This window comes from Gopherus evgoodei, chromosome 6 (genome assembly GCF_007399415.2).
Source record: "Gopherus evgoodei ecotype Sinaloan lineage chromosome 6, rGopEvg1_v1.p, whole genome shotgun sequence".
In the NCBI taxonomy this organism is placed as follows: domain Eukaryota; kingdom Metazoa; phylum Chordata; order Testudines; family Testudinidae; genus Gopherus; species Gopherus evgoodei.
The window spans coordinates 88827842-88853236 of record NC_044327.1 but is presented as its reverse complement, the minus strand read 5'-3'; the positions used below and the strand labels follow the sequence as shown (position 1 = coordinate 88853236).

General features: G+C 41.3%; 1 protein-coding gene across 5 annotated transcripts in view; it reads right to left on the bottom strand.

Annotated features, from left to right (window-relative positions):
• Positions 1 to 25395, bottom strand: part of POLK (DNA polymerase kappa) — a 105281-nt gene that overhangs the window by 33725 nt on the left and 46161 nt on the right. For 3 of the 5 annotated variants that reach the window (XM_030566396.1, XM_030566394.1, XM_030566395.1), the window contains exons 10-15: positions 24595 to 24627; positions 19404 to 19500; positions 17881 to 18052; positions 15354 to 16307; positions 14439 to 14490; positions 12755 to 14276 (exon numbers count right to left, since the gene is read on the bottom strand). In XM_030566396.1, coding sequence (XP_030422256.1) covers positions 14192 to 14276; positions 14439 to 14490; positions 15354 to 16307; positions 17881 to 18052; positions 19404 to 19500; positions 24595 to 24627 — 1393 coding nt within the window. In that variant the 3' untranslated portion in view covers positions 12755 to 14191. Of the gene's footprint in view, positions 1 to 6186; positions 6505 to 12754; positions 14277 to 14438; positions 14491 to 15353; positions 16308 to 17880; positions 18053 to 19403; positions 19501 to 24594; positions 24628 to 25395 lie in introns of those variants that run through there. The other 2 variants (XM_030566398.1, XM_030566397.1) reach the window with 2 other exon arrangements.

Below are 25395 nucleotides of genomic sequence, written 5' to 3'. Positions count from 1 at the left end.
GGGAACTGGGCCTATTCAGTCAGCAGAAAATAAGAGTGAGGGGGGATTTGACAGCAGCCTTCAACTACCTGAAGGGGGGTTCCAAACACGATGAAGCTAGGCTGTTCTCAGTGGTGGCAGATGACAGAACAAGAAGCAATAGTCTCAAGTTGCAGTGAGGGAAATCTAGTTTAGATATTAGGAAAAACTATTTCACTAGGAGGGTGGTGAAGCACTGGAATGGACTACCTAGGGAGATGGTGGAATCTCCATCCTTAGAGGTTTTTAAGGCCCAGTTTGACAAAGCCCTGGCTGGGATGATTTAGTTGGGGTTGGTCTGGCTTTGAGCAGGGAGTTGGACTAGATGACCTCAGCAGGTCTCTTCCAACCCTAATCTTCTATGATTCTACTCCCCTTACCTCCTGTTGTGATATGCACATCTTGTTTCAATATTCTATGTGAATTATTTGCTTTTTATCATGGAATTATTGTTACAACATTACATTCCCTCCCTCCCAGGCATCTGGTTGATCTCTCTAGTTCCAATTCTTTAAGAACAAATAGAAATATAATTTTCACAGCACAAAAATATCATTAATTGCACTTTCCATCATTTATATAGTTCCCATCAACCACATGGGTCCCAGGGTGCTTTACAAATTTAACAATCAACAGTACAAAATTACAGGAACTATTTCACTCATTCTTTTAAATACAGCCACCTTGAGAGTGAAACACAGCAATTGTTTGAGAGACAAGGTGCATGAGGTAATATCTTTTATTGCACCAACTTCTGCTGGTGAGAGAGACAAGCTTTTGTAAGCGCAAATGCTTGTCTCTCTCACCAGCAGAAGTTGGTTCAATAAAAATATTACCTTACTCATCTTGTCTCTCTAATACCCTGAGACTGACACAGCTACAACAGCATTGCATACACAGCTATTTAACAGAACACACCACCAATCTCCACAACACTGTGGGGCAGGAACTGATGCATGCATACAACCTAGTAAAACTGACAGAGGAGTTTAAGTAGAAAGAAGGTGATTACCTACATTGGAATTTGACTGGGACACCTGAGAGAATACAGTATTCCGATTCTTGGAAAATTCATGAGATTTACTGGAGCTTAAGACCTTGGTTTTATGCCTCACCCCAAAAGAGAGAATCTCTAGCAGCAAAGAAACCTGGGGAAGCTGGGTTTTTTGGATACAGTATTAACAAAACCACTAGGCACCCACTTGGTCAGCTGTGACAAAACTATTAATATTTAATAAACTCAGAAAAGAGATTTTAAAGAGTGAGCATTAAACATCAGTCTAGCTAAAATAGAAGTCTAAGGCCATGTCTACACTCACAAGCTTACAGTGGCACAACTGTACCGATAGAGCTGTGACACTGTAAGGTCTCCCATGTAACTTTGTTATGCCGACAGAAGAGAGCTCTCCTGTCAACATAATAAAACCAGCTCAACAAGCAGTGGTGGCTATGTCAGTGGGAACGCATCTCTCACCAACATAGCACTGTGCACACAAGCACTTATGGCGGCAAAACTTTTGTCGCTCAGGGGGTATTTATTTCATCCCCCTGAGCGACAAAAGTTTTGCTGACAGAAGTGCTAGTGTGGACATGGCCCTATACACTTCTCTGTCAGCACACCTATTTCCTAGCGCGATAGATACAGATAACTAACCTTTAGCTGTTAGGCTAAATATCATAGAGACCAGATATCTAACACGGAACCAGTTTGGAACTGTCACAGAGAGGACAGTGGTACCTACTGAACCACCAGCACCACTTTCTGCAGCAACTACTCATTTCCTAGAGATCTTCTATCCAAGCCCTGACCCACTGCATTCTTGCTTAGCTTGAGGTCTAGTGAGATCACAGCTTGAGGTAGAATGATTTCAGGCTACCTTCAGGGAAAGCTGCACCCACTTAACTATATCTTATCTTTTATCCCAGAATTATCTTTCTGGGAATAATCCACAGCCATAGTGGACAAAACAGACATTCAGCAGGACAGTTCCAAAGCAATGTATTTATTATAGGCTTTTCTATGGCAATGTCACAGCAGTATCTAAGTACCACACAATGAATATATTTTTCCACACAATATTCCTATGAGGCAAAGAAATATCATCTAACAGATGGGGCAAAGACCAAGAAAATCAGCAAGATGCAAACAAAAGTGCATTTCAGCCTAAGAAGTTATCCAGCCATGCTTCACCAAAGCTGTGATATTACTGTAATGTGGAGTTCCCCTCCATGCTAAGTGCATATCTACACATACAGTGCTGCAGCAGTACCGCTGTACTGATGCAACTGTGCCGCTGCAGTGCATCTGGTGAAGACACTGTCATGTCGGCATAATAAAGCCACCTCCGTGAACGGCAGAAGCTATGTCAGCAGGAGAAGCCCTCCTGCCGACGATGCGCTGTGCACATGAGTGCTTATGTCGGTATAACTTATATCGCTCAGGGGGCTGGTTTATTCACACCTCTGAGTGATATACATTATATCGACATAACCTGTAGTGTAGACAGTCTAATTCTCCCTCTAACCTGGAGTCCTGAAGTCTGAATTTCTCAGTGTCACATTAATGAATTTTCAAGAGATCTTAATGTAAAAAAACATTCCATTCTGTTCACACTGTGCCTGGGATAAAGAGGAGTAAGATTGATGAGAGAAACAGTACAGGAAGCAATAACCTGCACAGAAACAAGAAAAAAATCTTGTTTGGAAGACCAAGCCTACAAACCCCTATTCTTCTTCCATTGCCACATTTAATCATTATTTCAGCACTAATGGACCTGATTCTCCTTTACCTACATTGCTGCAAACAAGCAATAATTCTATTGAACTCAAGAGTTGAAAGAGAGGTCCTTTGGTATGCTCACTGTGTGGAAGAAGGCAAGGACATGTGGTAAGGGTTTTTAACCAGGCCACATCTTTGTCAAATTACATCCAAGGTTCTCATCAGGGGACAGCCCAGAGCAGTCACTCACTCCCCTTTGATCATTTGTCAGTTCGTGGAGGCTTCCACTGCAGGGGGAGCCAATCATCACACAAGGAGGGTGTCTGTGAGCTCCACTTGCTTGCTAGCTCTCTCCCACTTTTGGGGGAAGAGGCAATAAGGGAGCTCAACCCCCAGCCAACATCGCTGCCAAGTGCGTTGGCAGGGTGGTCCACCAAGGTAATGCCCCAGCCCCTGGTTTGCATTTGCTCCCAGTAGGTTAGACACAATGCCCCCATCTCATAAGAAGATGCCCTTGGGATTCCTACAGCATTACCTTTTTGGATCTGGAGCCTAAATCAGTCAGTTCCTGCACTGGGCACCTGCCAAAAGTTGGAACAACTAAATGACTCCCATGCAGGTCCAAGCTGTGACCTTTGGGAGGGGAGAATTCCAGCCTTCTGGCTGTCCAACATCCAACCCCTAGGTTTCACTGGGAGGAAGGCAAACAAAAACAAAAAACCCAACCAGCTTCACTCAATCTGGTGGTATGGGGAAAAATTCCTTCCTAGCCCCAAAGTGGCAACCAGCACAGCCCACAACGACATAGGTAGCAGAGGAAGGGTGGGTGGACTACTGGAAACCAACAAACGGGAAGTGGCTCTGAGCACTTGGGTTTTATTAAGTCCAGATCTCCTGGCTCCAAATCATTGGCCAAATCACAGGAGACTGCAGCCTATCCTGAAGTTCTGTTGGAGCTGGAAATCTCCCAGGACCCAGCCCATCTTGTCCTTTTGCCCTCTTCTATTGCAGGAGCCACTAAAATACATCCCTCGCTAAGCTTGAGGTCCGCATTGCTTCAGCGTTCTCTCTTGGAATGGTTTAGAGAAGGGGTAGTCAGTTATTTTGTGTCAAGGTCCAAATTTCTTAGTCAAGGTCCGGACTCCAGAGAAAATAATAAGAAACCAACAAAAATGATAATAATTAAATAAAGATTTCAGGGTCTGTTCAGAAGTATCTGGCAGTTCGGATTTGGCCCAGGGTCTACCTATTGACTACCCTGGTTTAGAGTTTGAATAATTAATCTTTCCATGCTTGTCTCACTTTTAGTTTCCTGCCATGTTATCCACAATGATAAAATCTCTCATTACCCTGCAGAAAATACAGTATATTTTGCAGGCTGAACAGAGTTTAGCTGGTTGAATAGTGGAGGAAGAGGGTTCCAAGAAGCTATGTTTTTTCATTTACTCAATTTTTTGGTGAAATTTTTCATTTTTGAATTTTAATTTTTTCAGGTTTTTGTCTTTTCCTCCAAATCCTCTCTACTTTTTTCCTATTTGGCATTGAACTTCGGGAAAGGAGAGAAAAAATGAAAAAGACATTTTAAAATTGAGAACATTTCCAATGTCTAAAAAAGGGCCATTTTCCTATTAAAAAATGATTCACTTGACAAATTTCTGCCAGCTCTTATAGTGATATTACTTGACTTATCAACTATACCTTATTCTATAGCACCCTTTCCCACCTAACTTCAAAAGCGCTCTCTGCATGGGCTGCAGACAGGAAGTAGGATATTACACCCCTGGAGACTGCTAAAGTTTTACCATTGACTGCAATTCAACCCTTTCATAGTTGATTTGGGCCCTGATTCTGCAAAATGTATGTATGTGCTTCAAGCATGTGAGCAGTCTCACTGAAATCAGTGGGATTTCTTATGTGTTTCAAGTTAAGTGTGTGCACAAGTGTTTGCAGGTCCAGGGACTTGGATTGTATATGGGCCAAAATCAGAGCCCCTGATTCTCATTGTAGCAGACTTGTAAAGACCTGAAGGGCTCTGATAGATACTCAGTGTGCATTATTTTTAATGCACATAAACTTGTACATAGTTTGATTACTTCCTTCTCTGCCACCCTTGGTATGTTCCTTGCTTTGGGGCAAAAAGGAAAACACAAGAATGGACCTAATAACCTGACTGCTTCACTTGCATGTTGTATCTTGTTCCCACACCCTTTATGTCTACATCTACAATTTTGCAGCGCTGGTTGTTACAGCTGTATTAGTACAGCTGTATAGGGCCAGCGCTGCAGAGTGGCCACACTTACAGCAACCAGCGCTGCAAGTGGTGTTAGATGTGGCCACACTGCGGTGCTGTTGGGTGGCTTTAAGGGGGGTTCGGGGAACGCGAGAGCAAACCGGGGAAGGAGACCAGCTTCGCCGCGGTTTGCTCTCGCGTTCCCCGAACCCCCCTGCAAACCGCAGGGAAGGAGACCTGCTTGCTCGGGGATTCGGGGAACGCGAGAGCAAACCGCAGGGAAGGAGACCTGCTTGCACGGGGGTTCGGGGAACGCGAGAGCAAACCGCAGGGAAGGAGACCTGCTTGCTCGGGGGTTCGGGGAATGCGAGAGCAAACCGGGGAAGGAGACCTGCTTGATTACCAGAGGCTTCCTCAGGTATGCTGGGATACCTGCTTATTCCACGGAGGTCAAGAAAAGCGCTGGTAAGTGTCTACACTTGATTACCAGCGTACACCCGAGACAAAACGGGAGTACGGCCAGCGCTGCAAACAGGGAGTTGCAGCGCTGGTGATGCCCTGCAGATGTGTTCACCTCCTAAGTTGCAGCGCTGTAACCCCCTCACCAGCGCTGCAACTTTGTGATGTAGACAAGCCCTTTATCTGCTCCTCCTCTCGTTCAGAAGGTAAGCTCTCTGGGACAAGGTGTGTGTCATGCACTCAGAGCCTCCTGATTAGATGCTACTATACCTATAACACAAATTAATAATAATCCCCCCCAAAATGTTGGGAGGGGAGGGAATTCAGACTTGTAGCCAAACTTTATAGCTCCCCTCCAATTTCCACAGTGGGCCAACCCAGAACTGCAGAGCCAAACGCCCCAGGCCCTTGGGAAAGTCTGAATCTTAACTGTGCAGCGAGACCCCGCGTCTAAAGGGATCAGGGAGGGAACTTCTGTCAGCTTGCTCCGGTTTCTCTCAGTCCAGGTTCAGGAAAACACCTCCTGCAACAGATCTGACGGGGACTGTAAAACGTGTCTCCAAGAGATGCAAACGGCCCGGTGCAGAGCCGAGGGACAGCCTCTGCCTAGTCTAGCTGTCTAAAAGCAGGTCCTTCCTCCTCCTGCAGCGGGGCTGCTGTCTCTCAGCTCTCCCGCCTCCCGCCCGCCCCGCAGCAGCCGGGACACCTTGCCCTTCTGTGGTTTGCCCGCGGCGCTATCCCCAGCCACGCGCTCACTCACGCGTCTCGTCGTCGGCTGCGGGTGCCTCCGCCGCCGGCTGCGTTCCATCCTGTCTGGGGCCCAGCGCGCCCAGGAAATCGCTCAGCGCCTTCATAGTGCGGCCCCACGTTCTCTCCTTTGCCCTCCAGGGAAGCAGCCGCCTCCAGGCAGAGCTCTGGGGCTAGCTACTCAGCAAGGTGCGAGGAGGGAGGTGCCCGCTGGCAGCAGCGCCCCGTGTGCGCAGAAGCATTTGACTTTGACTTGTTTTAAGTGCATAAAAAAACCGGTTGGTTAGGGTTGTAGGTTGTTATGCTGCGGGCTATAACCGAGAGGCAGCCAGAAGGAAAGGGCCACCCTGCCCTCCCAGCCCAGGCTGTGGGGCACACAATAGTACTAGAGAGCTGCCCAAACCCTGCCAGGCACCATCACAGTACAACTCCTATCGCCCAGCTCTCAGCACCAGCTTTACTGCCTCCTTGAGAAAAGGAAAATATTAAAATCACTTTAAATAAGGCAAGTAGAAGCAGTAAATAACCAGACACTTGATATTGCCCAGGCAACAGAGTCCATCTAATTGCTGCTCACTGTGCAAAGTATGATGGTGTCACTTTTATCTGGACCTCCCCATATTAGTCTCTTTTCATACATTTAAATCAATAATGTACATTCAATGTCTAATACAATGGGTCCTGAGGGTATGCCTACACTGCAATAAAACACCCATAGCTGGCCCATGTTGGCTGACTCAGGCTCACAAGGCAGTAAAATTGCAGTGTAGCCATTCCACCTGGGCTCCAGCCTGAGCAGGAACACACTGCAATTTTACAATCCCACCCTCTGAGTAAGCTGATCTGGGCCAGCCACAAACATCTTATTACACTGAAGACATACCTTAAGCGTTACCAGGGCCGTCTCTAGCCATTTCACCGTGGCAACCGGCAGAGCACCCCCCGCAGCATGCTGCCACAAGCACGCGCTTGGTGCGCTGGGGCCTGGATCCGGCCCTGAGTGTTACAGTACAAATAAGTAATAACCGTGTGTGAAAATACCGACTTTGTACATGCAAGCTGCTGTGCTTCTACAAAGTCAGGACATGGCAGTACCACCAAACTAGGTCTACTCCCCACTCCTACTTTGATCTACTTTAGTCATTCTTCATATATTATTCTATTGGTGAATACCCTTTTGTTATAGAATTGTGACAAAGTAGGACTGTTCTTAATGTGTTCATTGAATACTGAGTGGGGAGTATTGACCTGAGAAGGATGCAGGGAAGTTTGGCTGTGACAGTCTGCAGTAAGGATGGGAGACGTGCCTTGAGGGAGGATACCTGAGCACGTAACATGAGAACTCAGGAGCGGGGTTGGAGCCAGATGTCACCTTTGCCCAGGAAACTGCACAAAGGCAGGGGAGAGGGTGAGTGAGATGGCTGGAGGGAGTTTCTGTTTGGAGCTGGTGGGGAAAATGGAGAGGAGCTCAGATGGGCCTCTGGCTTCCCAACGGGTCTCTGGCCTCTCTGCCCCCCCAAGATGGACCTAACTGAGAGGGGACCAGTTGTCTGTACCTGCAAGACCTGTATTGGACTGTGTTCCAGTCGTCTAAATAAACCTTCTGTTTTACTGGCTGGCTGAGAATCCTGGTGAATTGCAGGAAGCCGGGGGTGCAGGGCCTTGTCTCCCCCACACTCCGTGACAAGAATATAGAAATTTTCTTTTACTGTGACTTTTTTAAAACATGAATATAGCATTCTGTAATATTAATATTGTTAACTTGGTATTGGAAAAACTATCTCAAGCTGTGCAAAAATATAATTCATCTATCTTGTGTGGTTGAAGGCACTTAAGATTAAATATTTTTGCCTCTGGCTATTGAATTGAGTGCTAACATTTCAAAAGCTTAATTGTCTTTTTATTTAAAAAATATAAACATGAATTTACATAGCATGTTTCACCTGTGACTCTCACGGTGGTTTACAAATTAAGTAGAGTGGGGTATAGAATCCAGAAGTCTTGGCTACTAGTCTCATGTTCTAATCACTATGCAATGCACTATTTTACATTTTTTTCGGTCAGCTGGCTTAAATCTTTCCAATACAGTCATGCTGAAGTGCATACATAATCTTTAAATATGATAAACCTAGGCCTAATGAGAGGCAACAGCATCAACCTACACATCAGAGATAATAAAAAAAACAAATCAGTGTGAAAGTAAACATCTAAAGATGAGAATGCATGACTTACCATGTCACAGCTGAATCACAGAGATTCTGCTTTCAGTTGCTTAAAATTCCTATGAGTCAGGTGTTCCAGAATAATTTCTTTTGAGTAGGAGACTTATCTTTGTATTGTACCTGGCACTGGTAATTTAATATAGGTCTTAGTATTCCTTTTCCAGGGTAAAACTCAAAGAAGAGTAACTACTTAAACAATAAGGTTTACCTTGTGAAATTGGCACCATTGACGGTAGGGATTTGCAGCTTCATAAAGTACCAGGGGTAGAGTTGAGTATAGAATCCAGGAGTGCTGGCTACTAGTCCAAGGTTCTAACCAGTACCTACAGCACCTCTCTGTCATCTGAATTAATGCTTCCATTACAGCCATGTCATAAGTGCTCGAACTTTGAAGATGATAAAACCAGAGCACCAAATGAGGTGAACTCACCATGGAATTCACCAGGCTCGTGACCATTTCAGAAGGCTTCAGCATCTTCCAGAAGACTGAGTGAGTAGCTGCCAACAGTACCAAGGCAAAGGGATAGCTATAAATATCCCTCATACTGTGCCCCTAGACTAGAGCCAGGACTTTGCATCTCATAGCCCCAGAAGCCCCTTCTCTCTCAGAAGCACCAGGGTCTATCTATGAGAGTTGAAGGCATTAGTTTATATTAAAAAAACTGTGGCCAAGCTAGTAATATTAGGCAGAGTGGTGGTTGAGGATAGGCTATTAAAAAGGAAAGGGAACAAACACCAACAAATAATAGAAAGCTAAGTGAACCTTGGGTCGCTTTTCAGAAGGATTAGGGGATGGGAGCAAATGTTGCAGGAGCACAGATTATTTGATTTTGATATGGAAATAAAAACGTTTAAGAGTATGTGATTCAGAACCATCAAATCATGCACACACTATTAGCCAGTGTAACGACAGGGCCTTGTTATCCTGGTTATTGGTATCCTTCTCTTCCTCTTCACCCTGTCTCCTATGATTTCTTATACCCATTTGTTGTGTCTTGTCTTTAATCAGAGTACAAGCTCCTTGGAGCAGGGCAAATCTCAACAAAGATGCTTAAACAGAGTTTAGCACAAAGGAGCCTGATCCCAACGGGTGCTGCAGTAATATAAATAATGATGTGAAATGGGGGCATGGCTGCGAGATCCCTCAGAACACAGGCATGCAAAAGGAAATCTGTTCCTAACCCCAGGGCATCTGTACTGAGCCCCCTTTGGGCTACTCCCCAGACCTCTCTCCTGGCAGCATGACTCTTGACAGACATCCTCTACATTTGCCTCCTTTGGGATAGAAAACAGAGAGAAGGATTTCAGTTGATTTTTAAATACAGCAATAATTTCAGTGTATGGGTCTGCCAGTAGTTCAGGAGTAGAACTGCTGTCCACACCTTTGGAGCTACCATCAAAGTTGAGTGGCTTTTGGAACTGGGGGGAAAAGCAAAACAGTGGTTGTAATAAACCCTATCATCTCAATTTTGGAAGAATCAAATGCTTTCCAAATCTCCAATCTGATCAGGTATGTGGGTAGGTGCAGAAGGAAGGTGACTGAGTGGACCCCTAGCATGTTCAGGAATCCAACTACAGCAGAACTCTGTTTATTCGATCGAATTGGGATCTGGGCCAGATCGGATAGTCAAAATTGGATAAACTGAAGAATGGGAAAGTGCAAAGCTGCAGTGCCATCTAGTGGCCACACGAGAGATCACCTGCTTCTGGATCTGTGTGCGCGGGTTGTTCGGTTAATACAGATAGCCAGATAATGGAGGGTCGGATAAAAGGGATTCTGGTGTAATGGACTCTGGACATTTAAAAGAAACTACACTAAGTTAGTCATAGTATTATCAAATGATGGTGAGATATTCTGTAGGTAAGATTAGGATGACACTTCAGAACTTAGAAGTAAAAAGCAAATGACAAACTTACTGTAGATATGTGTTAAATTGACTCAATGCTGTTATAATGCTATTATACTCAACTGCATTATTTGGCTCTGTTAATTTACATGATAACTGAAACCTGCTTTGTTCTTCAGAGGACCTCCTCTTATGTCTGTGCTAGCCATACTAAGTATATGCTTCTCCCAACAAATTCCCTCCAAACCATCATGTTCGACTTGTTGCTTTTTTGTTTCTCTTCTTCAGAAGTAGCAGTGCAAAGTATAAACTCTTCATGCCTTTCACGACTAGGGCCATGAAATATTCACCCTTCACTCAGTCACTTGCAACTAAAAGAAAAGGAAATTCAAGAAGAAGAAATGTTCTTTTTATCATTTTAAATTAAAAGAAAGAAACTCATTGTACAAAAGCTGAGTGAAAGAGGCACAGAACTAAAAGTAAGGCATATTGAGAATGGTTCAAGATTTCCATTCTACACCAAGATTAACCCTCTCCAAGCCTTTCCTCTTACATGGATATTTGGTGGTATCAACACAAGGGGACAATGTGGTACAGATGAAATTACTATAATGTGGGTATACAACTGGTTGAAAGACTGTACTCAGAGTAGTTACCAATGGTTCACTGTTAAACTGTGATGGTGTATCTAGTGGGGTCTCTCAGAGGTCATTTCGGGGTCTGGCAATATTTTTGTCTCTGACTTGGAAAATAGAGTGGAGAGTATGCTGATAAAATTTGTGGATAACACCAAGCTGGGAGGAATTGCAAGCACTGTGGAGGATGAGATTAGAATTCAAAATGACCTTGACAAATTAGAGAACTGAGCTGAAATCAACAAGATGAAATTGGATAAAGACAAGTGCAAATTACTTCACTTAAGAAGAAAATAAAATCATATCCCCAACTGCAAAATGGGGAATAACTGGCTAGGCAGTAGCACTGCTGAAAAGGATCTGGGGGGTATAGTGGATCACAGATTGAATATGAGTCAACAAGGTGATACGGTTCCAAAAAGGGCTAATATTCTGGAGTATATTAGCAGGAGTGTTAACTGTCCCACTCTACACAGCAGTGGTGAGGCCTCAGGTGTAGTTCTGTGTTCAGTTCTGGGAGTCACACTTTAAGAAAGATGTGGTGATACTACAGAAAGTCCAGAGAGCAACAAAAATGATAAAAGGTTTAGAAAACTTGACCTATGAGGAAAGGGTAAAAAAACAAAAACGGGGCAGGTTTAGTCCTGAGAAAGGAAGACTAAGGGAAGACCTGACAATAGTCTTCAAATATGCTAAGGGCTGTTATAAAGAGGATGGTGATCATTAGTTCTCCATGTTCACTGAGGGAAGGACAAGAAGTAATGGGCTCAATCTGTGGCAAGGGTTAGATATCAGCATAGCTATGCTCTGGAATAGGCTTCCAAGGGAGGATGTGGAATCCCCATCATTGGAGGTTTTTAAGAACAGGTTGGACAAACATCTGTCAGGGAAGGGGTATATTTGGTCTTACCTTAGCGCAGAGGCTGGACTTGATGACCTCTCACTGTCCCTTACAGCCCTACATTTCTATGATCTCTACCACTGCTTAGACCCATGAAAGCTAACTTGTCTAAACAGGGCTTCCTGGATGTTAACAAGAGCAAATTTCAGGTTAAGATCTTCAGTCACTACCTGTATACCAGAAATATTTAATTTAAAATCAATGAGTTCAATACTTAGCTATACATAGAAATCTGTGTGTGTGTGTATTATTTATAAAAGAGAGAGATTAGAAGTGGAAAAATGAAATTTATCTCTTCTTCACAGTGTCACCTCACTGAATTTTTAAAAAAGATGTGCACCTGTCAAATGCTACAATCTTGCAAATGACTTCCATTAAAAAAAAAAAAGTGACTGCGCCTTCTCTAACAAACACATAGCAAATTGTGTGTGGATAAATTAAAAATCCTAAACAAAAACATTCTCCTGCACATACTTCTTTTTCTGGGAAAAGGACAAGAAAACAAACATGACAGATGTTTATCACATTGCTTATTGCTCTATTATACTACACGAACCTAATTAAAATAAAATGGAAAATATGTTCTATTTCAGACTATATATTCAGCAATATATTATGTGTATGAAAAGCATTAAACAATCAAGCCAAGTTTCTCCTTTAAATATATAATCTCTTTTCTAAAGGCAGTTACATTTTATACTTTTACCAAAGAATAACTCACCAAGTTTTTATGTGTGAAGGAAACACTAATTTTGCACTAGTATTTTATTCTATCTATCTATAGAAATAATGCTTACAAAAAAACTTCTATGTCAACTGTAACAACACTTTTGTATGGATGATTAAATAATTGCCAGTGCCAAAACTAACTTATTTCATCTGTTCAAATAATTGTGGTTGTTTCCTTCTCCTTTAACAACATTTTGCATATGTAAAACTTACTTCTATAAACTATTCTCAGAAAAACAAAATACACTTGGCTTCTATACTTTTTTATTGACTTAGGCCCCATGTTAGCACAAGATAAAGAAGTAATCAAGCAATCTAGATAAACGTTTATTATATTGTATTTAAACAGATGTAAACTGAGACACAGATAGATTCAAAAAAACAGAGCAGCTGTATTTTTTTTAAAAGGAAAAAAGTCCTCACATAGTTAACGTTCACCAACGCATTATTTGTGGTGGATATTTTCTTTTGAGATGCCATTTTATTTCATATTTTAATGACTTTTAAAAAAAATAAACTAAGAATTTTCTCACTATTACAAAATGACATGCTTGGAAAAATATTACATTACAGGCATATTTGATTATAAATTGACACTAGATATTTAAACAATTTAATTTTTGGGAAGTAAAGACTGTAAATAGAGTATTTTAAATAAATAAGTATACTTTACAGCTTTTCCCCCATACATATATTCATAAAAACATGGTTTATAACAAACTACAAAAAGATTTTTTCATAAACTACGCCTCTTCAAAGAGAAAAAATATGTGAGCAAAAGGAGGAGGGCTATTTCCTCTCAATATATTCAGGACTATTATTTCAATGTCATGCACATTTGCACATCAGTCACACTACCGTTGTGCTAGTTTATCCTTGACTTTTCTTAAAGTGAATTTAGTGCTTTTGAAAGGTGCTGATTTAACAACTGCATAGGAATCTGAAGCTCCTTCTATCTCCATAGAACCAGCGAGGCACAGTCTGTATATCCCATACCTATCCTAGGGGTGTCTCACACTCCCATGCTCATTTACGGGGTTGATCCTGCAAGGTGTTTGTAGTCAGTGAATGTTGAGGTCACTCAACATACCACAAGCATGCCAAGCACTGTTCAGGACTGAGCCCTGCAAACCTGGCCCATCAGTTCCTACAGAAGTCAGTGGCAGGCTTTCCACTGATTTTAATGAGAGTTGGATTTGGGGCCCAATCCTACGGAGAATATCAATGTGGATATAAATAAGTACCAATTGTTTTGTGCTGTGGATATCTGGCCACTAGAAACTGAATTCAATCCAATTCATTTCACACTGGCTAACAAACAGTCATCACATATTAACTGTCGGTCACTAGCAACCTAAGCTGAATTGCTGGTGACTTCCATACCCTGAGTCTCCACTATGTCAAGATAAAACAAAGCTCGCTCTTGGCATGCTCTTTTTTCCACAGATATAATTTAGACAAAAACTATTATGAAAAAATGATTTGAATGGAAAATTAATTCAGTGCTCTAGTCCTTGCTAGATCACTTATTTTTTTTGTCTCAAATGTTGTATTCCTCCAATAGAGGTTTACAGGGGGTCCAATGTGACAAGTATTAGAGTCCAATCCTTCACCTACACCAAACTAATCTGAATAATAAAACACCGATTATGAAATTCTTCATATATTATAAAGTGTTACACAATCATTTTAAAAATGTTTCAATCGTTTGTTTGGAATTGCTCGGTTTGGCTTTCTTTGATGTTGACTGTGGTGTCATTAGTCCAGGCCTAAAATAAAAAAGAACACATTAGGAACCAACAAACAAGCAAAAAACCCCACCCAAAACAAACAAATATTAAACCACCTAAAGTAAATTTTACAACACTGAATAGTTTGCTAGCTTGACTTTCAAATACAAGTACATACACACTTGAGGAGATCTATCATACCTTTTTGTTCCGGTTGTGGGATTCATATATTGATGTCCTCTGCCCATGCTTCCTAAAGAACAGTTGTGAACGTCCAGAATGAATTATTTAAACACACAATGAGCATAGCAGGGAGCTGCATGACTAGCAGAACTTTTAGGAGAAAAGTTCTAGATGAAGAATTTCCTTCCTATTATTTTCTGAAGCAGTTGGATTGAATCTCTTACCAAGCAGATAACATTTGATCATTTCCTTAGTACTGTCAATTATATTCAAAATAAGTAAAAAACAAAAAAGCCCTTTAGCCCAATAACAAATTAAGGAATACATTTGAATGTGATCACAGATTTCTGTAACAGAAATGTAATGCTGTTGATTTCCAAGATGGCCTACTGAAATTCATGTTTGTTTTACACTGTTTGTTTCTCTGGGAATAAAACTATTAAAAAATCTTCACTAATATGCAGCATTTCTTCTATACCACAACTTGTCTGCATAGCTAGGAAGATCTACAGCAGTACTTTAGGAAATCATCTTTGTAAAAACAGTCACGTATAGTATAATGCTGCTATTGTAGCTTTATAAATATGCTTGGAAACTCTTTCATGTTGGATCAGAACAGAAGCACTTTGAACAGTTTCTTAAATACTAGTCGTAGGTCTCTAATCTTGTCCTATTTATCGACCCAATTCCAAAGTTAACTCTCCATAATCAAAAAGACAAAGTACTAAAGCAAGCCAATTAGTGGCAAACTAATAAACCAAACTGGTTCATGTCATACAAATGAAAATAGCCAACCCCTTTAGCCAGGTCTTCTTAAAATTCAGCAGCTGTACCAGACTCAGAACCTTAAAATGTACAACACATTCCTTAAAACCCTATTGTATACTGGATGGGGCAATTTAAAAAGGTGACATTCTTAACTTAAATACTCACCAACTGATTTTGAATTTTCCATAATTTGACTCTTAACTGGACAAAGTATTTGCTCTGTCAACTCCTGGATAATGCCTTTATTTAAGCAAACATCCACATGCCTGTTGAATAATGAAAGGTCAGTTGTTTTTTGTTCCACGTTACAAACTGGACAAACCAGAACATTGTCTCTGGTGGCTCCAGAGGAGTAGGAAGGCTGAGTTTCTTGTGTACATTCAGACTTTTCAAAGTGTTCTGCATTTCCCAATGACATGATTTTGGAAGAAAAATTCTGTTCTAAGTATATGTTGCTAGCAGCTTCACTAAGCAGACTATGCTCTCTTTCCTTGCTAGTATTAGCTACTACTTTAGGGAATGCTTCTGTGCTACTGCTAGTAGAGTTGTCAGCTACTTGTGTTGACTGCGCTGTATCCACTGATTTGTTCACTTTATTTTTTTGACACATTTCAAATGTCTTCTTTTTATTGTCTGGAGAAAAATGATGTGCATTCTCCCATGAATTCTCACTCGTTGATATTTCTGCATTATCTTTTACCAAAGTACCACTGAGGCACTTGTCAATATGTCTGTTAAGTGCCTCTAAATCGCTGTCTCTTTGCTCCTCAAAGCAAACAGGGCAAGTGAGGCTATGACACTCATTCAAATTTGCTAAGCCTATGGTGCCATTTGTTTCGTCCACAGGATTTACTGATGACTTTATATCATGAGAGTTCTGCTTGTTTGCAGGTTTCTTTATAAGAAGTTCCTGGTTGCTTTGTTGCCTTGCAGCTCGCTTTTTATCAAAAAAACTCTCTCGGTGAGATGTTTCTGAAGCTTTTGTAAAATGTTCATGGCTGGATTTCCCTGGCTGAAGCAGAGAAGCATTTGCTTGTTTTCCTGGCTTTAAGAAATTGATAATGCTCCTCTGTTGGTATTTCTTTTCTTCTTCATTTAGAAACCCTGATACTCGTACACCTGAACATGACAAACGAGACAGATAAAAATGTAATTGTAACTGATAAATAAAACTAAAACTTAATGAACATTAATGGGCATTAAAAAGTTTTGAGAAACAAAGCCACTCAATATAAATAGGTATCATAATAGAAACTGTATTATGAATGTGTGTTAGCAGCTGATCACAAAGCAATTACAATTTTACTACCAGTCCTGAAGATTTGCCAGCTACTTCAATTTTACTGGGAATTTCAGAGCCCTTAAAAACACCACATGGCAACATCATGTGATGCCATAAACATCACGTAGTCATGTGGAAAGTTAAATGCTAAAGTTGTTCATTTCTGGATGCCAGTAATTAATAATCATGTTTATTGCAGCAGTGCCTTAAGGGCCAACCGAGAACAAGGCCCTATTGCACTAGGGACTGTACAAACAGTAGTAGACAGTCCCTGCCTCCAAAAGCTTACAATCTAAATAGACAAGACAGACACAGTGAAGAGGCTTAACACAGAATCAGAGTGATCAATGTGATGACAAAAAATGTCATGTTAGTTCCACAGCTTTTGGTGGAGTTGGAGAGAATGAATTTAGTTAGGAGGGGGATCAGCTAAATGGGAAGGGAAGGAGGTTGGGGGGGCAGGGGAGAAATGAAGCTGAGGTGAAGAGACTGCGACTGAGAGGATGTGTTGGAGTAAAGAGCAGACCAATCAACAAAGGGCAGAGCAAGTCCAGTCAAAACTGTAGACAGTTCAGAGGTCCCTGCTTCAGCTGCTTCTGCTCCTAAAGGCTGAAGTCTCTTGCAAGCTCCTCTCTACAATTCTTCCCAAAGACCATGTGGTGTGGGAGGAGAGAATGGGTGACACCACATGGATCCCAATTGTCTCAGAATGAGTGTGGAGTGTTCCCTTCAAAAATTTGGGTCTAACTGGGGAGCAGCATGGCCTCAACTGGGCCCTATTTTACCCTCATTTGTCTGCTTCTGTTCCTACTGGCTGGAGTCTCTGGCATGAAATTTTCCATAAAATATTTATTCTTTGAACTTTTTCTTAAAACTGGGATATTACTTTTTTAAAAGGAATAGTGAACCATTTTCATTTAGAATAAAAAAAATACTATTCATTTCAGCAAGAAATCTTAACTTCAGACAGCACCACCAAGTTATAACACTATCATTTAGGTCATTCCTCTGTCAAAAATGATAGGGCCATCTACTCAACTCTTCCCTGCTGCCGTGCAAAGGAGACTTAAAGCTGCTTTAAGGAGGCAAAGCTGAGGATCCCCATGTCACAGGATGGCACCCCAACATTGGCTTAAGGGTGTTCCAGAGCAGGCAGGGGTTGGGGAGGAGGCAGCAATCTAGCTGGTGGAGCAACTCCTGAGGAGCCACGATCCACCAGGACAAGTTAGAGCAACACTGAAATGCTTTAAATTTGCATCAGGGGCTTTGTCCCCAGCAGCTCTCAAGATTATTGGGGGGGGAGGGTAAATCCAACTATGCCACCCATTCCCAGGAGTGCTGCATGCCTGATCTGAGGAACTTGGGGATCTTGCCCTAAAAAGGAAAACAAAAATATTATAAATATTTTACCCATAAGCCTTAGCCGCAAAGGGTGAGGGGCAACACCATCAATTTCTGTCCTTAGCATATCTTTAGCAATAGCAAATATTTCTTCTTCAGTAGAAACAGCAGCGAGCCCTGTGGAAGCTCTTGTTTTTACTTCAAAATTCACATTCTTCAGTTTCAGGGTAACGGTTTTACCCTAGAAAACAAATAAAACACTTAACATACGAATTTTTACAGTGAAGTATTTTTTCACCTAGCTGAACTCTACTTCAGTGTCTAAACAATGACTTTAAAGCAGGGGGCTAGATTCACTGCGGCATCCAACTTATGCTGGATACAGCATGGATGGTGGGCTGTAATGGAGCCTGTTATCATACGATTTTCTGCCTGCCTATAGTCTGCTGCCAGAGCGGAGTAGCTGGGAGCTGCTCTAACCTGCACCATCTGGCTATCTGTACCTGTAAGATGCATATTGCTAATGTACTCTGGCCTCTTTCCCAGTTTCTACCCACCTCCCATGTGTCTCCTGGACTGGGAGTTGCGGGGCAGATGCCAGTTATGTCCAGTCTACATCTACTAGGAACTCTTGTGTGCTTCGGGAATGCCCAGTTAAGGATCTCCAATGTCTCTGCTCTCTTTATATCACTTGAGTGGTGCAAAGGGAGCAGAACAGGGCAGAAAATCTGCCCTAATATTTGTACAGGCAAGTGTGTACATGCAATTCAGTAAGTGCACCATAAATCCCAAACACTTGAAAATGTGTTTGTAAAGTGATAAGCTCAAAGTAGTTACCATATCTCTCTTCCAACTCAAAGAGTTTGGGCATCTATTTCAAAAGCACTTAAAGACTTAGGAGCACTGCAAACAATGGGATATAGGCCAAGTCACTTCAACGCTTTAGACAAGTTTACCCTTTGTTATTTGTCAATACAGAGGCTTTTTTTCCATGCTGTCATCCCATATCCTTGTGTCACAACAACCTTCTGTGCCTGAAGAGGACTGATTGGTTCCTTTAGGAATCTTTGAACGCTACTCTTTGCTTTACCAATAAAGATCCCTGTGGAATAATGTGAGGGGTTCCTCCCAAACAATAAGTAAAAATCAGTGTATACAGTATATTGTGCTCAGTACAGCTATAGGATCTGTATATTTACTAATAATAAGACAAGGAATACATCCTTTCAATGCTTTACAGTTTACATGCTTTGCCACAGTAAGGCTCCAGGCAATCCATTTTTTATGCAGCTCTACTACTCCTTCGGTTAATTAACACAGCTTTTAGAACAACATGTACGATATGCAAAATAACTTCGTGAATTGGTTTCATTTCTTAAAGGATCTCACAATATAGCCCCCTGAAGCTAAATGCAATTTTGATCTAAATTATTCTAATCATTAATGAACAAAATAACAGAATCCCCTGAAGCCAGTGGGTAGGGCATGATAATGCAGAAAGCATTACTGCTAACAGAGGGCACTACTCATTTGGGACCTGACAGTGCAAAGGGGTTGATTTTTTTTAACTAAGAAAAGAATGATTTAAATACCTTAAGTCCTTCTTTCTGCAGATCCTGAGCAAGATCTCTGCAAAGTTCTTGACATAAGTTGTATTGTTCTTCTGCTGTGTTAATTTCACTGAATGTCCTAAATGAACATAAAGATTAGTCATTTTTCCCCCAATATGCATTTTGGAATGATGCATCCTTAAGATTTAAAATTTTTCATTAACAGTTTAACAAAAAGAAAATTCTGTGGGTTTGAGGTTTTTTTTTTTGAAGTCAGGATGTATATTTATATTAAACAGAAACATATATGCCAGGGATCGGCAACCTTTGGCACGCGGCCCACCAGGGTAAGCACCCTGATGGGCCGGGACGGTTTATTTACCTGCTGCGTCGGCAGGTTTGGCCGATCGTGGCTCCCAGTGGCCGCGGTTCGCCACCCCAGGCCAATGGGGGCTGTGGGAAATGGCATGGGCTGAGGGATGTGCTGGCTGCGCCTTCCTGCAGCCCCCATTGGCCTGGAGTGGTGAACTGCGGCCAGTGGGAGCCACGATCGACCAAACCTGCAGACGCAGCAGGTATACAAACTGTCCCGGCCTGTCAGGGTGCTTACCCTGGCAGGCCGCATGTCAAAGGTTGCCGATCCCTGATATATGCACATTCAATAACTGCACAAACGAGGTTTGCAAATCCCACCAAACAAAGAAATGGGGTGTTGTAGTCACACTTCTCATGCAGTGTTTGAAAACACATGAGAATTAGGTTGATAAATGCTTAAATATTTAAGAGAGAATGCTAATACCAACTGAAATCATAGAGCCAGCAAAACATTTGTATATAAGCTTCTCTGCATAGTAACACTGGAAGGAAGACAGGATTAGGAAATTAATCCAAGAGCCAAGTATCAGATGTAAATACTGTAACACGGGTGCTAAGAAACAAATGTTATGGTAATTATGGCTACAACCAGAGAAGGAAAAATTAGCTTTCTGCCAAAAATTTAATTAGTTCTGTCTTTGCTACACCTTTCCAGGGAAAGGGAAACCTTACCTTACCTCAGTGATAATGTGAAAGGAAGGCTGGTCTTGTGATTATAGAGGGAATTGGTCATGACATCATGGCTGTCTAACGCTTTCAGTTGTAAAAGATTCTTTCCATTGAGAAACTCTCACACCTCCACTGTTTGCAACAGGCTTTTGCTATTTGGTAGTGAGAAAGCCCTTGTGCTAGAGATGTGCCTCTTTCTTTTCCAATTTGTGTTCATGTTTGGCTGATATATAAATTGTTAAAATTGCCATTTCCCTGTTGTAACGTACATTCCTCAGAAAAATGATGGCATGCTGCCAAAATAATAACTCAACGTGAACATTCTAAAGTTGGGCCTACAATGCTGCTAAAGTAGCAGCGGCACCATACACTGCACTAGGAACAACAAGTTGCTGCTAGAGCTGTAGCAATGTGAGGGGAATGGGCAGGGAGAATGCTGGGCCCTGCACCACTCTCTTCCCTAACCCAATCAAGCACATGCTCCCAGTAGCCCATCCCTCCCCCAACTTTGGGAGCACCATAGAGCAGGAGCTAAACTCCTATCTCTGAGAGAGAAAGAAGGCGCCATGTGAGTTGAACTACCTTGCCTATCTCACCCTGCCCCAGACAGCACATGGCCACATTAGCCCATTCCTCACACTTTCCACACAGAAAAGAGTCTCCCCACACCTCTCGAGTCTGGGCCAGGCTCTCCACAACTACACAGATCCAGCATGTGGCTGCCAGTAGCCCATCCTCCCTGTGGGATAACCATCTTCTCCTGCTGATAGCTAACATGGTTAATCCTGTACCTCAAACTGTGTAGGAGTTTCAGTATTCAAACACGGCTGTTGTTGCACAACAAGGTGTTTGTAACAGTTGTACAAAATAGATTTTTTTAGTTATTTTCCTTTAAAAAAACGACCCCAGGAAGAGACACACAAAACCCCCCCAAACTATGTTTAAAGAACTTTACGTTGTAAAATTAAGCACATGAGAATTAGGAAATGCCACATTTACAGTAGCTGGTGCAACCTTAAGCTTTCCACCTTGTGTGTATGTATTGTGATACAGTCTTTAATTACATGATCACAAACTTTTTTTTGCAGGACCCGCCTCATTCAGTGCACAGGTTGGACGCACAAGGGGTGAAAGGTTTCTAGGGCAGGCAAGGGGACTGATGGAGAAAAGTAGACAGAAAATCTTGGTCTGGATAATTGGGGAAGAGGAGATAATGGAAGAAGGAAAAGATGAGGTCATGTCAGATTTTCTACATTTTCTCTTTGAAAAAATCAGTGAGATCCTGAGCAGAAGGTAAATTGGGGGCAGGAAAAAGGAAGGTTTAAGAAAGGTGTCAAAGGTTGTGAACACATGGCTGAGATTTCAGATATGGGATTATATCAGGGTAGAAAAGTCAAATTGATTTGCTTGGAGACTAGCCGAATTTAAGGAGAAGAGAAGAGAACAAGTCACTGGTCTGGCACTCAGGAGATACCTGGGGAAGCTGCACAATTTATTGTCACAGGCGGTGTCTATAACAGCATATCTACACTGGAGCACAATGCCCTAGTGAAGCCCAGGCCTAAGTCACTTTTAGAATTTTTGTCACTATACACAAATACTTGTGAACTGCTGTTGAGGTTCACCAAACCTATAACGTACATCTGGAGAAGTTATATCAGCATCAAGAGAAAAAGAAGTTGCTGCTGATGGTATACATTTTATGGGGCAAAAGATAAACATTCCTTTAGAGTATAGTCAGAACAATTCAGCAGAAAAGTAAATAATTTAGATGATCCACTGGTGCACAAGACCAATCCATATATATCTCCATATCTATAAATACACAGAACTACTTACACTGATGTTTACATAACTCTCTCCCCATTACTTCTTAGGTAATGTCAGAAGCCCCACACTTTCTCCCTAGAGGACGGTTTAAGAAAAGAAACCTGATACTTTCTTCTCATTTAAAGCAATCCGGTAGAAAACTGGTAGGAGAAAACTTATGCAGGACCTTGAAGGCAAGGAGAGGAAGCTTGACTCTTATGTAGTGAAGGTACTAAACATAACACTACCTGTCCTAATACACATAAAATATCAACTAACACTTATAGGATTGTACTATCTGATGTCTTAGCCACTAATGGTTAGTCTATATACCCTATAGGTATAGGTATTTTCTAGATAAGGTATTGGTATAAGTTAAATAATAAGTAATGAGCTGTGACATTAGTGACGTGAACTGGGACCATATAGATCATTGTTGCAACCAAGGTCCTGTAGTGGCACCAAATCTTGTATAAAGGGAGTTAAATAAGGTGTCTAAGACAAGGTTATGGTTTGCTGGTTATTATTATGCTATCTGTATGCATGTATCATTTTTGCATTTAAAGTTATAAGTATTGACTCTATACTGTCTGTATTTCAAACTTGTGCTATGCGTCTGGCTGACACCCCAGACAATTTGGTGTCAGCCCTGCCTAGTCTACTTGATGGCCCATTAAGGACCATCGGCTATACAACTGACCCATTGAGAGAAGGCAGATACACCTTGTGACTCAGCAAAGTATGCAGGAACATGCCTATGGACAGAACTCTAAGGTTTTTTCTTGCCATGTGCACGAATGCTTGTCTTTGGAACAAAGAAAGGCCACATGACAAGAGACTATAAAAGACTGCTGCATTTCCTCCACTTTGTCTTCAATCCTGCTTCTGACCTCTGGAGGGACTTTGCTACAAAGTGAAGCTTTGAACAAAGGACTGAATGACCCATCCCAGTTGTGGATGTACTCCAGAGACTTGAATTAAACATGCAGTTTATTTCATCACAGCTACAAGCCTGAACCAAGAACTTATCCATTACTGCATGTAATTGATTCCATTTAACCAATTCTAGCTCTCATCTATATCTTTTTCCTTTTATGAATAAACCTTTAGATTTTAGATTCTAAAGGATTGGCAACAGCATGATTTGTGGGTAAGATCTAACTTGTCTATTGACCTGGGTCTGGGGCTTGGTCCTTTGGTATCGAGAGAACCTTTTTCTTTTAGTGGGTTGTTGGTTTTCATAACCATTTGTCCCCATAACGAGTGGCACTGGTGGTGACACTGGGAAACTGGAGTGTCTAAAGGAATTGCTTGTGTGACTTGTGGCTAGCCAGTGGGGTAAAATCGAAGTCCTCTCTGTTTGGCTAGTCTGGTTTACCTTGGTGTGCACAGAAACTTCAGCCTTGGGCTGTAAATGCCCTGCTTTAAGCAATTTGTCCCGGATTGGCACTCTCAGTTGGGTCACGCCAGAACCAGCATCGTTACATGAGCCTACAAAACCTAATAGCTTAGCTAAACAAGACATAAGGTCCAAAAGCCTTAGCATAAACAGCTAACCAGGAGTAACCCTATATCATAAGATATCACAAGAAAGAATGCTTGTAATGACTGAACTGCTGACAGATAACCACAAGATGCTAGTTTATACCAGCTTGGGATATTTTAAATTAGGAACATCAACAGATGTCTGACCACAGGAGTGCCATGGTAACTAACTGACCTATATGCTAATAAGCTTGAGGTAAACAGACTAGTAACATATGGAAGAAGGGCACCCCCCAGCATTAGTAGGGTGAGGAAATACAAATAAGAAAAAGGGGAGAAATCCCTATTGAATATGCATTAGGCATTGTGGAGTCAGTGTAACACATTATAAAATTGTATCTCAATCGGTGTGCCTTGGAAGATGTAACTTTTGGGAGATGCCAGGATGATGACTACTGGTAATGATGGTGATGGTATCTAATGACAACTAATATTTTGGGTCCTTTTGTAAGGGACACTGTGAGTATGTGGTTGTATTATCTTTATCTACCTTGCTGGGTTGGAGTGTTTGTGACTTTACAAAATTGTGTTAATAAAACTATTTCAAATTCCAAAGGCTTTTCCTTAGTGTGCGTGTTGCAACTGTGCACAATGGGGTTTTCAACTGAACAGTAATTCTAATACTACTGGGCCTGACCTTGGGACAAGAACCTACCAAGCCTCAGAATGTTAATGGGGAATTAGTAAGTAATTAATATAAATAATACACAATCAGTAGATCAGGCAACAAGTCAAATAAATGTGATGACTCAACTACATTATTTTACATTGATTGGTTTTATTAATTTAGTGATTAATAGCATTGTTTTTTAGATACTAACATTACCATACATACCTTTCAGTGCTCATACTTTTTCTTTCTCCGTACCTTTAAAAAAGACAAATGTTTTTATGAACTACAGTCATTTTCACAGAGAATTTTAATTTTTTTAATAAACCCCTCATAGTTAACTGAGAAGATTTCAGTAGATAATTGTAATCTTTTCTATGGGATTTGAATGCTAACATTTCCGAGAACCTTGCATAAATCAACATTGCAAGGAAATGGAGGTGTTTCTTCCTCTTAAAATTGTGTATATTACAGATGACGTAAGAAACTGTACATCAGTAATGGCTGTTAATACAGTTAACCATTTGCACTATGAGTCAGCCATACCCATTAATGACCAGAAGGGCTTTGAGACTTTAAAAACAAATTAATATATTACATATAATTCTTTCACTTTCTTGGCTCACTATCTTTCGCAACTTGCTTCTACTAAAATCATGATTATACCAGTCTTATTTTTATTTTTAAAAAAGAGGAAAATCCTCTTCAGGCTTTTTAAAAAAAATATTTTTGGCTTGTTTTTGCCTGGATCAGGAATATCAAGTTTGTTCTCAAAAAAAATTAGGGACATTTGGGATGTCTCAGGGATATTTACCGTATACTCAAACATCTTTTGAAGGAGCAAGGGTTGAAACTTTAACAAAGGCTTGCTTTCTCCAAAATGTTCATCACTGAAGTTAAAATAGGTATTAACAAGATCAAAGAAAAAGCAAAGCTTTAAAACAGTCTGACAAAAAATCTCTTGCCTTTCTGATGACTTAATGTTTTTGTTCTTGGTTCTTATAAATGTCCCTATTGCTTTAAGTT